Here is a 16,029-nt window from a genome sequence, read left to right as displayed (position 1 = left end):
GAAAGTGAACAAACACTGATAGATCATTTTTATAAACAGTTTTGCTACTCCTTTTCTTTGTAAATTACATGGCATAGTCTCTAGCATGTCCAGAAAGCATTGAGACATAGCACTATTAGGGAAAGCAAAAGGGCAACTGAGTGAAGAAAAGCACAATCAACTAATCAACTGGGGGCTTCCTTACATTTTTATATAATACAGTCATGCATCACTTAACGATGGAAATATGTTCTGAGAAATGCATCGTTAGGTGAGTGTCATGAAAATATCAGAGTGTACTTGCACAGACCTACATGTTATAGCCTACTCCGCCCCTAGGCTACAAACCTGTATAGGCATGTGGCTGTGCTGAATACTGCAGGCAATTGTAACGCAATGGTTATTTGTGTAGCTAAACATAGAAAAGGTACAGAAAAAAATCTGATATAAAAGATAAGAGGGACAGGCGCAGTGGCTCACACCTGTAATCCCAACACTTTGGGAGGCCAATGCGGATGAATCACCTGAGGCCAGGAGTTCGAGACCAGTCTGACCAACATGGTGAAACCCCATCTCTATTAAAAATACCAAAATTAGCCAGGCATGGTGACACACACCTGTAATCCCAGCTACTCAGGAGGCTGAAGCAGGAGAATCACTTTAACCCAGGAGGCAGAGGTTGCAGTGAGCCGAGATCACGCCACTGCACTCCAACCTGGGCAACAGAGCAAGACTCCATCTCAAAAAAATAAAATAAAATAAGAGGTGGTACAGGGCAGCTCCATTATAATCTTATGGAACCACCATCATTTCTGCAGTCTTGATCAAAGCGTCATTCTGAGATATATGACTATAACTTAGATCTTATAAGGTATATGCTTTTATTGTTTAATAATGGCAAACACAAAAAGGATTAAGAATAAAAAAGTACTTATCAGAACCACTACATAATTTATGGAGTCCAGGGGAAAATGAAAATATGGAATCCTTTGCTGAAAAATCATGAAGAATTCCAAGACAGCAGCAGTAGAGCATCAGGCTAAGCCCAGGACTCTTCTGCGTCATAGGCCTGTGCAGCCGCACAGTTCACATGCCAAGAAAGCTGGTCCTGCGTATTATCCCCCGACCCAGAGGCAACCATTACTAATATTGGGCATAATCTGTTCCTTTAATCTCCTTTCTATGCATAATTTTTACTATGTGGCTGAGATACTATAACTAAAATTTCATAATCGGCTTTTTGTTTGACATTATTTTATTTGCATTTCCCATGGCATTAAAAAAACTCTTTAGCCACCAATTTTAATGGCTATACAATATTCCATATATAAATTAATTGGGGCATTTGGGTTCTTTTTTAATTTCCCTTTAATAAATATGATGAAAAAAATCTTTGTGTACAGATCTTTGAATGACTGGTTATCTTCTTAAATTAAATTTTGACAAATATAATTTACTATGAATACATCAAATATTTTAATATTTTAAGGCTTTGAATACTAATTTCCTGTTTTCTTTCCAGAAAGATTATGTCAGATTATAATCTTACCTAACATACTCTATCTGGCATTGAATATTATGCCAATTTTAAAAGCAAGAATTATGCATTCATAAAAGACCAATGTCTCACACAAGGACCTTAATGTGTCTGAGCAACAGCATGGCAGGATGTTAGTAACAGATCACGTTTACAGAGGACTTGTTTGTTCCTGGTAGAATTTTAGCATTTTACAAATACTTATTACAACGGGCCTATGAAATAAGTACTATTATTATCCAAATTTACAGATGAGAAAACTGAGGCAGGACTATGAACTGTGCACTGCAATTCCAGGATACCATTCATATAGACTGTGATCTGAACTGAGGCTCTTGGAGTTAGACAATGAAGTGGCCCTCAACTAAGGCCAGAGCTTAAGTAACCCTGCCAGTTTCCACATCTAGTTAGTGCAGTAATTACTCTGAATTCATGATCACTGAGCTTGGCTGCTGTCTCAGTACTACTCTTTCCCTGATCAATTAATTTCCTACTCTCTATAATCAAGACTTCAAACCATCTCCACCCTTGCCAAACCTCCCTCTGCAGCTCACCCTTTCTCCCTGCATGCCCACAACCTGGCTCACCCATTTCTCCCTTTATTCTATGCAGAACTCCTTGCCTTGTAATTCTCCAGGAAAAGAGATATCATCAGTCAGTAATTTGCTCCTCTTCCCACTGCAGACAAACCTATCTACATTTACCCCATTGCTGTCAGTGACAAGGAAAGTGGTCCTTCTTCCGTCTGAGATAAACCTGCCTCCCGTGCAGTGAATTTCATCCCCTTCACTACTCACCATCCTTCGAGAGGGTCTCCTTAATCTTTCTGTGTATGTCACTTTTATTCAAAGTTCCTTCTGTCTTTCTAATGTTAAAGCAAACAAACTCCACTTCCCCTGCAGTGATGCTGGCTCTCCTCTCTCTGACAGCAAAACTTTCCTAAGGAACGGTCTGCAGATGCTTTGCGCATTTCCTCTCTTCCACTTACTGTTCAACTTCCTCAGCACTGGATGAAACTATCTTCCTAAGTTTGCCCTTGGCCTCCATATTGATATATCCAGAAGGCATGTATCTCCAGGAGTCACCTTCACTGACTTTCCAGTAGCATTCAATGCAACTGAACTTTCAATTTTCTATCCTTTTTTAAAAAGTGGTTTACCTTCATTTTCATGACAACCCTCTCCTGGTTTCTTTTCTACTTTTTTGGATATTCATTTTTAGTCAACTTTGTTGGTTGATCTTCTTCCACTGCCCAAATCTTAATCCTAAACCTTTTGACTTTGTCCCCTTGTCCTTTCTCTCCTCCCTCCTTTCCTCCTCCCTCATCAGGTGAAGTCATCTGCTCCGAGGCTTTGGTTCCAAAAGCCAGACTCCAGTGGTCACCTCCCACCCAAGTGCTCTGTTTTGAAGTGTATAGCCCTGCACTTCCTCACAGACATCTCCCTCTGAATGTCTCATAACTAGCTTACATTGGACAGGCCCCAGACAGAGCTTGCAACTTTCCCCTTCAAGCTATGCTTCCTGTAGTCCTCCCTTTCTCCATTTTCATCTCCAGCACTGGACACAGTATCTTAGATTCCAATAAATGTTACTTGATGAATGAGCGAGTGCACCTAACACTGCGTGTTTATTGTTGACACTGCTCAATCAGCATTTTTGTCACTCATACTATATTCAAAGCAAATTGTAATGATTCTTAATGTGTGCTGTCTGATTTTGTAATCTCCTTCACAATACATTCAGAAGCCAATTTTGCTAAATGTTGCAGTTTTTTTGTTGATGTGGCCAGAAAGCCAGAGAACAGCTAGGTGAGCTTTGTAGTTTATAACCAATGCCCTTTTGAGTCATGAAGCTGAGCTTTTGCTGATTTTTTTTTTCTTATGCTTGGAAGAACAAAGTGAACTGATTTAAGATTTTCTTCCTGTGGCTAGGCATGCTGGCTCACGCTTGTAATCCCAGAGCTTTGGGAAGCCAATGTGGGAGGATTGCTTGAGGCTAAGAGTTCAAGACCAGCCTGGGTAACATATCAAGACTCCCATCTCTACAAAAAAAAAAAATGTTTTTAAATAGCCAGGTGTGGTGACATGTACCTGTAGTCCCAGCTACTCAGAAGACTGAGGCGAGAGGATTGCTTGAGCCCTGGAGGTCAAGGCTGCATCGAGCTTTGATCATGTCACTGCACTCCAACCTGGGCAACAGAGTAAGACTTTATCTCTGAGAAAAAAAAAAGATTTCCTTTCTTTGTGTTTTTTCATATTGGAGAAGCAGCTGGACTAGTACCATAGGAGAAAAGGTTCCCTTAACCCACTACTGGGTCAATAGATATGGAAAAATACAAGAAATGACTATGATATGGGTTCTAAAATACCATTTATACTACTTTTAACTCATTATAAATACTGGGAGCAGGAAAATCTGTACCAGAGAATACAAACCAGAAAATAATTTGGGGCCGGGTGTGGTGTCTCATGCCTGTAATCCCAGCAATTTGGGAGGCAGAGGTGGGCAGATCACTTAACGTCAGGAGTTCGAGACCAGCCTGGCCAACATAGTGAAACCCGTCTCTCCTAAAAATCCAAAAAAATTAGCCGGGTGTTGTTGCACACACCTGCAGTCCCAGCTACTTGGGAGAACGAGGCATGAGAATCACTTGAACCTGGGAGGCGGAGGTTCCACTGAGCTGAGATAGCGCCACTGCAGTCTAGCCTGGGCGACAGAGCAAGAGTGCATCTCAAAATAATAATCATAATAATTTAGAAATAGAATATGCAGTTTTATATAGATGTGATCACATGTACACTCAGCAAAGGGTCTGGAGATGAAGCCTAACAACACCTTCAGCCCCCTCTGCTTGAATCCCCTTTCAGTGGAGAGAGAGGTGAGGTATAAATGTTTAACAGCTGGCCTGCTTGGGGGAAAAATGGCCTGATTTGAAGTGCTTGTCAGTTTCCATTGTGTGAATACCCCCATTACTGCTTTCAAGTGACCAACATGACGGCACTGAACAGGGTTGGGAAGGGATGAGTCGTAGCTTATCATTATATAATATTTCCACCAGTCAGAGTGGATGTAAATGACATCAGGCACACAGACAGTAATAAAACATAGGGAAACAATTAAAAAGTTATGAATTTGGAGTATTTATAACCTTGTTTTAATATAATTATTTAAGTTTATATAATTTAATTTTTAGTAGTGGCCAGATTTAACAACGACTCGCGAAATTCCTGAGCTTCAGCACACCACTGGAAAGCACCCATAGAGTGAACCAGTAAATTCTGTTCCTTTCAACGAATGTGTACCGATTTTAACAAAGTAGTATGGGCCTTAGTTTAAGCAAGCCTAGGTTCAGCTCCTTGGTCTCCTACCAGCCACTGACATAGAGCAAGATATTTGACCTCTCTGAACCTGAGTTTTCTCACCTCAAAAATTAGGAATCAATCCTTACACGATTATTTTGAGGATTAAATGAGATAAAGTATGTCAAAAGCTAGGAGCATAGTGGTTCTTATCACTTTTTCAGTCTTCCTTGGGGAGGATTCGTAAACTCATTATTCTCGATTATTTTAATTGCTTACTCTTTTTCCTCAGGAAGGTCTCCAAATCCTACAGGACAAATAAGACTCCTATCTATTTTCTTGCTAGTTACAAGCCGTTTCTTTATTTGTGCTGTTATGATATAGGGAAAAAGTGAAAATCTACTGAACTAAGGTGACAGAGAGAAGTCATAGACAAATAACAATAGAGCGTTCCTTGTGACATTAGGCAGAATTAATGTTGGAAAAGCATTGAGATTTAAAGAGGGCTTGATAACTCTTGTTTTGGTGTTTGCAGAAAATTTTTCTTATAGCTTTATGAAAATATCTTATTTTGAAAGATAACAATCAACTATGTCTTTATAGTTGAATGTTATAATTACAAAAGCATAATTATTCCTTATTTTGTTATATTTCCTAACATCAGAAATAGATGGATTGTTTTTTAAAGAAAAAGAATCACATTCAATTTCTCACTACTCACTCCTTTCTTTTCTTAAAAGCCAACTTGGTATATAGGTGAATCTTAATGTTTTTACAAATATATTGATTATTTTGTAGAAAGCAAGATTTCATGAAATAAATCTCTTCTGACTTGACAAAATGATATGGTATCCCTTCATTTGTTTCCACAAAAATTATTAATTTAAAAGATGAGCCCCAGTTAAGGATTTTCTTTTTGTTTTAGTAAGGAACTGAAAAATCAAAAGAGAATGTGCCTGTGAAATGCACACAAAGTTGCTTCTATATGTGATATAATACTTAGGAGACCTGAGCTTGATTATATACTAATGTACTATGCTATTGATTGATGAGTGAGAGCAATGAATTATTATATTTGAATTGCTGTTTGCAAGGCTTTTTAACTATCTCAGAAAACAAACTAACGGTTTGAGAAAAAGCTTTAACAATAAATGGGTGCCAAAAGGACATAATTCACCATCTAAGCAGTTTGGTTTGGAGAAAAAAATATATTAACTTCATCTAGTCCTTGGGGCTTTGTGGCAATAAATATTGATTTGATATGAAAAATAGCTATCTACTGTAGTTAATAGTGTTAAGGACACTTTACCTGTTAAAAAGAGGGAAAATGCAACAAAATATGAGCTCCAGGGTTATGTTGGTGAGCAGATCCATTGTATGTTAATAATTTTATTTATAAAACACCACTCCCTATCGATTTTTTTTAAAGCAGGCATAAAGTTGCCGAGAAAGCATTTCACACATGTTCCCATTGGTTTTCTTTTCACCCCGATACTGGTTGTCTTGTAACACTGAGGAAAAAGTGAAGGATTCTAACAACGTTGGTCTTCTTTCCTTTTTTTTGGGGGGGGGATTGGTTTGGTTTGGTTTTGCTCATACTTTTTTTTTAAGGGCACACCTGCACCCCTTCAAAGAGGTTACCCTTTTTAGAACCTACAACTTTCTCCCCACAGTGCCTCAGTACCGGGCCCCATTTTCGGTGGACAGCAATTTGTCTGTGGTGTGTGTGAACTGGAGTGGCACTTTCTTCCTGAACGGCCCACTAAAGGAGTACGTGTTAACCGATGGAGGGCGACGCGTGTACAGCGGCTTCGACACCACCCTCTACATACCGAGAACGGCGGACAAAAGTTAGTTTCTGACTCCTGTTTCTCAGTGTGGAAGGCGCTCTGTTCCCCAGCTTTATGGGACGTTAAATCTGAAAGCTGACCAGCAGATGCTCACCATTAAAACGTCCTGGTTTAAGTGTCCACTTCTTGTGGAAAAGTTACTGCTTAGGATAAATAAGGTTTTCTTTCCTTCCCATTTGCAGCTTGACAGCACTGCAATTATAATGTGGTTCAAGGGGACAGTGCTGCCTCCACAGGACTGGAGGGTCCCCAGGAAGGGATAAGACCGAAGGGCAAGTTGGGGTCACAAAAGAAATAGCACCCATACGTAGTCAATGACTACCCTAAAATAATACACTTCTAGCGACTTCATAGATTTTCTTGCTGTATCTCCAGTCTCCAAACAGAGCCCTATCAGGAAATAACTATCTCCAACTCAAAAGGATCTGAGTAAGGGGTTTCCTTCACCTTCCTTGATATCAGCCCCTGAAAGAACCATCTTGTCCCTCTAAGATGGAGTTCCTTCTTCCTGTTTACTTACACGTCCCTTTTCTCTTTGCCTTGTTTTTAAATTGAATTAAGAAAATGCTTTACAAGGCACTAAGTATTTTCTAGTGATCAGCATGCTCACAGGACCAATGCTCACTGTACAATTTAGTGATTAATGAGTATTTTATCTTGGTGTAAGGTAGAGGTAAACAGTGAGCTCCAGCATTGCATGTATAGTCATAGAAACTTAATACATTTTTACAAAGATTCAGCTATGCATGTTCATAGTTACCGTTCATGGTCACCTGGGCAGCTCATTGGGAAGGAAAGGTGGCCTGGTGGTTGGCAGACACAGGTTCTACCTGGCCAGGCCTCTAACCATCTGTGTAACCTTGCAAGGGTCACTTCCCTCAGGTTCCTGGCCATTGAAAGAGCAATTTAGACCATGTGATTTCTAGGATCCCTTTTGAGCTCTCCTGTTCAGTAAGAAACTCTAGGTCATTTAGTGGAAAGTACACCTGTACATTTTAAAGGAAGGGTTTAAACCGTGGGCAGAACAAGATGCACTTTGTGTATATCCTTTACTCCTCTGTTATTCTTTTCCTTTGCTGTATAAGCTCTAATTTTTCTTAGCTCTATTACTTATGGATAGGCTATTATTACACTAATGATAGCTTTTTTTCTTGAACATTTTAAAATTAGAAATAATTTTGAATATTATATAAAACGTTCTAACTTGCTCTGAAATCCTCTTTTTCATGCTGTGATGCATTGCTCTTTTAAAAGCATGTGCCCTATTTGTAGGTGTTGAATGAACAAGCCATTTACCAGTTCTTCCTTTTGTCTAGCCTTCTTTTTCCAGGTCATCTGCACGACTGATGAAGGAAGTGTTAAGACACCATTGATCCAATATGATACCTCTACTGGACTTGGTAAACAACTCGTATTATACTTGGTGTAACACCTATTCATTTTCCTCAAGAAACACACATATGTTTGTTTATACATACTTGGGGTCTTAATGTATTAGCGCCGACTATACAGAAGAAATTGTGCCAAGTGTTGTCAGGAATTTTTTTTTTTTGAGACAGAGTCTTGCTCAGTCACCCAGGCTGGAGTGCAGTGGTGCTATCTCGGCTCACTGCAACCTCCGCCTCCTGGGTTCAAGCAATTCTCCTGCCTCAGCCTCCCAAGTAGCTGGGATAAGGCACGCACCATCACACCCAGCTAATTTTTTGTATTTTTAGTAGAGACGGGGTTTCACTGTGTTAGCCAGGCTGGTCTCAACCTCCTGACCTCGTGATCCACCCGCCTCAGCCTCCCAAAGTGCTGGGATTACAGGTGTGAGCCACCATGCCCAGCCAGAAATTTTTTTAAAAGTCCTCATGGAACTTATATTAGGCAAGGAGTTACAACATACTTTTTTTTTTTTTTTTTTTTTTTTTTTTGGACAGAGTCTTACTCTGTTGCCCAGGCTGGAGTGCAGTGGTGCAATCTCGGCTCACTGCAGCCTCCAGCTCCAGGTGCAAGTGATTCTCCTGCCTCAGCCTCCTGAGTCATGCCTGGCTGATTTTTGTATTTACAGTAGAGATGGGGTTTCATTGTGTCGGCCAGGGAGGTCTCGAACTCCTGATCACAAGTGATCCACCCACCTTGGCTTCCCAAAGTGTTGGAATTACAGGCGTGAGCCACCGCACCTGAATATACTCTTAAACATACTCTTAAAATGCCAGAATATACTCTTAAAATGCCAAACATTGAATTGTAAATATGGAAAAGACCAGAGAGCTCAAACTAAATTTTTCTCCTAACCACAAGCCCTGTCAATAAAGTATTGTATGACTTCATGTACATAAAGGTGATTTACAGAGGAAGTTAGAGGAGAGATCAGAAGAAGAAAGAAAATATTCAGCCAATTCATGTTGATCATAATGTTAATAGTCTGGATTCAAAGCCTAGAATGATAAATTTGAAAAGTATCTTTTATCCTCCATAAAAGAGTATGATTGACTGTTGATATCAAGTAATTTAGCTCAAGGGATACAATTTTAATTTTTAAGGAGCATCTTTTAAATTCAGTTTCACTCGCAGTCTCTGAATCTAACATTTGTGATACTTTATAAAAGCAAATTAGAGAAATGCCAAATCTTTTCCATTAAAACAGATTTGGAATTGATATCCTATTTTAAATTCCAGTAATTAATGACATATCAAATTTGCATTTATATGTCAGGTTTTTTTGAAAAATAAAAGTGTCCAAAATTTCTGAAACACAATAAAACATACATATTATTGTCGAAGACAGTTTCAATTTGTAAAAATAACATATTATTCTATGTTTCCAAACTTTACATGTCTGGATGTCATATAAAATTTCCTACAACACTTAATTCCTCTCATATGGCTTATTTCATTTAATAGCAGTGGTACGATAGAACAGACCTCATTCGGTATTCTGTTAGCAACTCCAATATTCTCCCAAGTGGACAAGTGGAGGTCTAAGGGACACAGGAATTTATCCAGGAATGCTCTGCTAGCTTGTTACTGGGATGAGAACACCAACATGGATTTTCTATTGACTTCTGGCCTGGGACCTTTTCTTTGCAATGGTTTGCCAAGTTAAGTACACGTAAGAATCACCCCAGTGTGCTTGTTTATTATAGTTTCCTGGGCCTCTGGCAGAGATTCAGACTCAAGGAGGCTCAGAATCTGCTCTTTAAATAAGTCCTGCCCAGTGATTCTGACACAGGGCTCAGGACCATGTATTGAGTGATGCCGGAAAACCAAGGTTGCTCACCTTCTAAGCCCTGCCAGTCTAGTTTCCTTGGTGAATGGGAAGTGTGTTGTTCCTGAAGACAGGCCATCAACAGAGAGGGATTTACTCTGACTGGCTGTAGTTTCAGTTTTTCTTTGGATCTGAGGCCCAGTCACCAGAGTTCCAACCCCTGACAGTGAACCTCCCATGTGATGCACAGGTGGAGCCCCTTAAGGTGAAGGGGTACTTTGAAAAGACAGAAGGGAAAGGATAAAGGGACACCATCCTGATATCGAGGTCTTCATAAAAAGGAGAAATCCCTGGTTGGCTCATGAACAAGAACTGAGGGTTTCCATTGTGTCTGGAGGCCAGGCTCTGGGCAGAGCAGAGGGAGGGAACTCTGAGGATTGCGCAACGCTCTGGCAGATTCCAAGATGTGCTGCCCAACTAATATCCATCGTCAGTTCTAATTTTCATGGTGTAACTTTGAAAAACACTCTGTTCCCTTGCCTGGAGGCAGCCTCCAAGCAGGAGAGTGGCGGAGACCTCATTTTCCTCTGTTCTAAGGGCTATTTCTCTTTTGAGATTTCCCTCGGGCAGGCTGCCCTCCCTTCCCCTACGGGCTGTGGAGCAAGGCGCCCACTGGGCCCATCAGATCAGTTTCTGGAGTTACAGCCGAAGAGTTTTTTCCTCTCTGTGCCACACACAGAGGAGACAACTCTTTCAGTGTGCCACCTAGGCTGGTTTGTTTTTAATCAAATGACACACATTGGTTCCTAATTAGGGGAATTTCGACCTGCTGGAGCTTGATTGGAGTGTTGACTCAACCCTTTATTTTAGAGATGGCAAGCAAAGGTCAGAGTCCAATATTTATTCACAGAGCTGATTGGCAGCAGAGTTAAGGTTGGGAAAGTTTAGTTTTAGTCACTTTCTCTTCCTGCCTTTAATATTTTCACCCCAGTTCTGAACTTTTTTCCTTTAAGTCTTCCCCTGGGAGTGTGAGTGTGAAGTACCAGGCAGGCCCACAAAGTTCTAGGGGAGCTGAAAACGGGGAGATTTGTCCAGTGAGTGAGTAGGCTTTGCTGTTGGGTCTGTTTGTTTTTCTGACCTGGCTGTAGGTATTAGATTTAGATGAGCAGCTCTCTGACTCACAGCTCCACACCAGCCTGTGTGGCCACTGCATTGGATCCACAGGTTTCTGTGCTGGCTCCAGCAGTGGCTGGGTGGGAGCAGATCTCTGGCCACCCCACCCCCACCCCTGCCTCACCCCTGCTTAGCTTGCCAAACTGACAACATAATTTCACTGCCTTTGACTGTCCTGCATGATCCTTGTCAGCCTCTCTCCTATCTTCCCCACAAGACTTAATAAACCTGCCTGGCCGGGCGCGGTAGCTCATGCCTGTAATCCCAACATGTTGGAAGGCCGACATGGGCGGATCACGAGGTCAGGAGACTGAGACCATCCTGGCCAACATAGTGAAAACCCATCTCTACTAAAAATGCAAAAATTAGCTGGGCGTGGTGGCATGCACCTGTAATCCCAGCTACTTGGGAGGCTGAGGCAGGAGAATCACTTGAACCCAAGAGGCAGAGGTTGTAGTGAGCTGAGATCACACCACTGCACTCCAACCTGGGTGACAGAGCAAACTCCATCTCAATAAATAAATAAATAAATAAATAAATAAATAAATAAAAGAATAATAATAATAATAATCCTGCCCACCCTTCATCCCTGTAAAGACCTAAGCATAGGGCCTGGCACCAGGCACATTATTGTTAAACATGAGCTACTTTTACTAATACTAACCTCATGTGCAGAGACTCACATCAACTGAACTCTCAATGTGTGAACACCAAGCAAAGGTAAGTGGCCCCAGTGCTAAAAACATTTCTTTCCATAGGAAGCTTTCCCAGTGCATTTGGGTGATGGTTTGCAGAGCTTTTGCTCTTTAACAGAGAGGCCATGTAAAGACAACACAGAAGCAAACACAGGCTGTTAATATCATAATGGAAAATGGAATCTGATGCTTCAAAATTCAGTTTACACAAAATGTCAGGAATGGGACTGTTGCATGAAACAAGGACACCTCAGATCTCCAAGCAGTGATTTTGTTTGTGACTCTGCAGCAACAATAATAAGGGTCCCAGTCCCTCATGAGAACCCAAACAAGGACTTTGCTCCCAAGGCACACAGTTATGAAACAGGTGACCCTCAAGGTTACTTTGGTAACCCCTTTTAAAAATTGCTCCCCACACTCCCATCTTTCCCAGGGATTTGGCAAGGCAGTGGTGATTTCCAACCTGAGCAGCAGCGCCAGAAGTGTCAGCAAGGCCTCTCAAGGGCTGTAAGCATCTCGTTATAACCCAGCAACCCACTGAACCATTACCCCAGCCTGCACACAAGTGCAAACAAGCACCAAGAGGCAAACTGCTTTCAACTCCTCTCTAATTTACGATCAAACAGCAGGGCCAGAGATGACAAAATTGCTTTCTGAAATAACATTTCCCCTTTCTTTCTCTGGGTTTTGCAGGCTTGGTCCTAACAACACCTGGAGAAAAGAAGGGATCGCAGAGCAAAAGCACAGAGTTCTACAGCGAGCTGTGGTTCATAGTGTTAATGGCGATTCTGGGCTTGATCTTGTTGGCCATTTTTCTGTCACTGATACTACAAAGAAAAATCCTTAAAGAGCCTTATATCAGAGAAAGACCTCCCTTGGTACCTCTTCAAAAGAGGATGTCTCCTTTGAATGTTTACCCACCTGGGGAAAACCATATGGTATGTCTGTAGAGGTGTGGCCCCATTTCCCTATCACTGGACTAGAATACTTGTTTTCCTTCTGAGAAAAATGTGTCATAGCCATAGTAACAAGGAACCAGATGTAAGTTATGGTTCACTAAGTGTGGGGACCAAGAGAGGCTAACTCTAGAACAGCTTTCTCAACTTTGGCTGCACATTAGAATCACTTGGAAAGCTTTAAAAAATATCACTGCCTGGACTTCATCCAAAAAATTCTCATTTCCTTGGTCTTGAGTAGGGCCTGAAGATCGGTATTCTTTTCTTCACTCCAAAAGTGATTTTAATGTGTAACTAGGGATGAGTATTTCTGCCCTGTAAGTGTAAGCCAGGGCCTGGTGGAGAAGACTTGTATGTTGAGATTACCTGGGGAAATTATAGGTTGTATTGCTGTGTAATTTGGTGGGGGGGAATGGGCATTAAAAGGGGGAGATGGGGAGGGAGGGGCTAAAGTGTTAGCGGTGCTCAGTCTGTCCTCTGGTCCTGACACCCTGTGCCACAGGGGATGGATGGCTCCTCTTAGCTCTAGACAACTCACTCCCAAAATAGTAGGTCCAGTAAAGGTCTAGTGGGAGAGGGCCTCATCACTTGGTAGTGCAGGACAGTCATTGCCCAGAGCACTCATTGAAGAGTAAAAGGTGATTTAATTCCATGGTGCACTCTGCTGTGAGGCTATGTCTACCTGGAAGAGGAAAGGCTGCATTTTCTAATCCTCACCAGGTACCCATCTGTTCCCCAAAGCTGTGCGCCCACAGGGCTACATCTCCCTGAGGAGGTGCCTTTTTTCCAGTTTGCACTAAGGTTCTATATTAGCTAGTGGCTACCCTTGGCAGTACCAAAATTAAGCACAGAAGCCTGGTCAAGCTGCCTACAGTTCAACATTTAAAAACATAGCGGGGAGTGAACGCAGCAGCATTGTCTGCCTTCAGACCTCTTCACTTTTCCAGCGCTCAGCGATGAATGATCACTGGTTAAGCCCCAACATGGCTGGATCAGACCTAAGTAGCAGGAGTGTTGGGGGCACAAAAGGGCAGTGGGCCCCCTGAGGTCCGTGGTTTGTGGCTGGTGTGGGAGGTAGCAATGGGACAATGATGTGGTGGTGGAGAAGCAAAGAAGGCACTGGCCAACACCACTGGGGCCTTGGCTCTCTCTCTCTCTCTAGTCATATCTGTCCCACTCCCCTTCTCACTGATCCTCCTCGGAGCCTCCTTCCTCCCTCAGCCCATCAGACAAGCTCTGAGCACAGGGCCATTGCTGCTGCGGCTCCTTGGGTGACTCACACTCTTGCTTCATTCACATCTCTGCCCAAACGTCACCTCCCATTCTATGGAAAATTTCCTAGCCCCGTAACCCACTTCTTTTCTTTTCCATAGGATTTCTCACATAACACTAAATCAGATATGTTTGTCTGACTCCTGAAATAGAATGTAAGCTCCCAAGATCAAAGATCTTGTGGGCCTCTTCCTGTTGTATGTGCCCCAGCACCCGGAACAGTGCCTGGCGTATCACAGGCACTCCACGAATGTTTGTTGAATGAATGAATGTCGAGTGACCATTTCAAACCACGGGCCGTTTGCTCCTGTTCAGTGAATAGTCATTAGGAGATTCTCACTGAAGAGCAGATATTTCAAAATTTTTCCTTGTTAAAGCATAACTTTCTTTAAGGAGCCCATGTTCTTAGAAGGCGCACTGCTGCTGGAGGAAGACAGTGGACGAGAGAAGAAGGCAGGAGAGATCTGTTTAGCCTGGGAGATGAGCTAAATCGAACCTGGGGTCTGTGGAGTGCACAGCGTAGTGAAAGGAAAGTTCCCAAGCACTGCTGGGCACGTCTACTGTATAATGTGAGGTGTGGTTACAGGAAAGCATACCCTCATACCAGCAGTGTCCAGAACTCATTTCAGTGATATATTATCCTGTCCTTCGACCCAGTCCCTACAGGCAGGCACCTCTGTATCAGAATCCTCCATGAGGAGGAACACTGTCTTCCTTACTTGGTTAACTTAGTGACCAGAAGACACTCCCACTCATTCTTGTGGGGATGTTATGTTACTCTGGATATAACCCCATTGCTCAGGGTTTTAATGAGTCTTGTTAAGCTTCGTTTTGTCAAAGTGAGGACCATGAACTGTCTGCATCAGCATCACATAGGAGGAGCAGGACCTGAAGTTCTGAGGGAGAAACTCAATAAGCTGCCATTTTAACTGGAACCTCAAGAAGTCTGGGCTGGGCGCGGTGGCTCACGCCTGTAATCCCAGCACTTTGGGAGGCTGAGGTGGGCAGATCATGAGATCAGGAGATCGAGACCATCCTGGCTAACACAGATGAAACCCGTCTCTACTAAAAATACAAAAAATTAGCTGGGCGTGGTGGCGGATGCCTGTAGTCCCAGCTACTCAGGAGGCTGAGGCAGGAGAATGTCGTGAACCCAGGAGGTGGAGCTTGCAGTGAGCCGAGATCGCGCCACTCTACTCCAGCCTGGGTGACAGAGTGAGACTCCATCTCAAAAAAAAAAAAAAGAAGTCTGATGCACAGAAAAATTTGAGAACAGCTGAAAATGAAATAATAATATAATACAAATCCCGTATGCAGCGTGCACTGTTTGATAACGAGTAGAAACAGGTGGTGGGAGGGGGCTGGTTAGACCTTGCAGTCCTGACAGCACACAGGCTAAGCCACCTCTGGGGACAGACACAGGCTTCAGCTGGGAAAAGCAGACAAAAGAATGTAAACACCTTGTTCCTGCACACCCTTTACCATCAGGGAAATGCACAGTGGCACCCAACTGATTCTTTCACTGAATGGCCAAAACTGAGTCAGGTGTGAGGATGGGAAAGCAAGGAGGGACTGACTGGGTGACTGCTAGGGCTCTGGTCTCAGGGAACTGGCTCATCTTGAGCACGGAAGCTGTTCATTGCAGGCAGGTCTCAGCAGAAGTGAAATCTGGGGTACGCCAGGGCACCGGGTGGAATTCCCCTGAGTCTGTTGAATCATAATTTAATCCTATCCAGTTGACAGAGTGTACTTGCAAGTCTTCTTCTGTGGCTTTTTAAAAATATTTTTAAACCAAACTGCTCTCACAAAGTTGGAGACCATGAGAGACATGTCAAAAATTAGCCAAACTAAAGAGAGTACAATTTGCATTAGTAGAGCAAAATGAAGTCCTCGTTGGTGACCGTGGGCTCCTCATCTACTCAGATGGGAAAGAATCCACTCAAGGGGAAGAATCTGAATAGGAACAAGCCAGAGTCACCTGCTCAGTTTTCCAGATTGACTGTCTTTTCACTTGAGTAGGTCAATGAGCTATGCCCCTGCAGCGCGCGCGCGTGCACACACACACACACACACAC

General features: G+C 42.5%; 1 protein-coding gene across 1 annotated transcript in view; it reads left to right on the top strand.

Moving 5' to 3' along the window:
- The window catches only part of LOC105493520 (usherin), a 789,359-nt gene that overhangs the window by 768,592 nt on the left and 4,738 nt on the right, over window positions 1-16,029 (top strand). Inside the window, exons 67-69 of the mRNA XM_024796490.2 lie at window positions 6,489-6,665; window positions 7,982-8,065; window positions 12,420-12,664. Of these exons, the coding sequence (XP_024652258.2) occupies window positions 6,489-6,665; window positions 7,982-8,065; window positions 12,420-12,664 (506 nt within the window). The remainder of the gene's footprint in view (window positions 1-6,488; window positions 6,666-7,981; window positions 8,066-12,419; window positions 12,665-16,029) is intronic.

The sequence above is a fragment of the Macaca nemestrina genome, chromosome 1 (genome assembly GCF_043159975.1).
Source record: "Macaca nemestrina isolate mMacNem1 chromosome 1, mMacNem.hap1, whole genome shotgun sequence".
Classification (NCBI taxonomy): Eukaryota; Metazoa; Chordata; class Mammalia; order Primates; family Cercopithecidae; genus Macaca; species Macaca nemestrina.
Note: the sequence above shows the minus strand (reverse complement) of the source record. Positions and strands in the feature narration are given on the sequence as shown.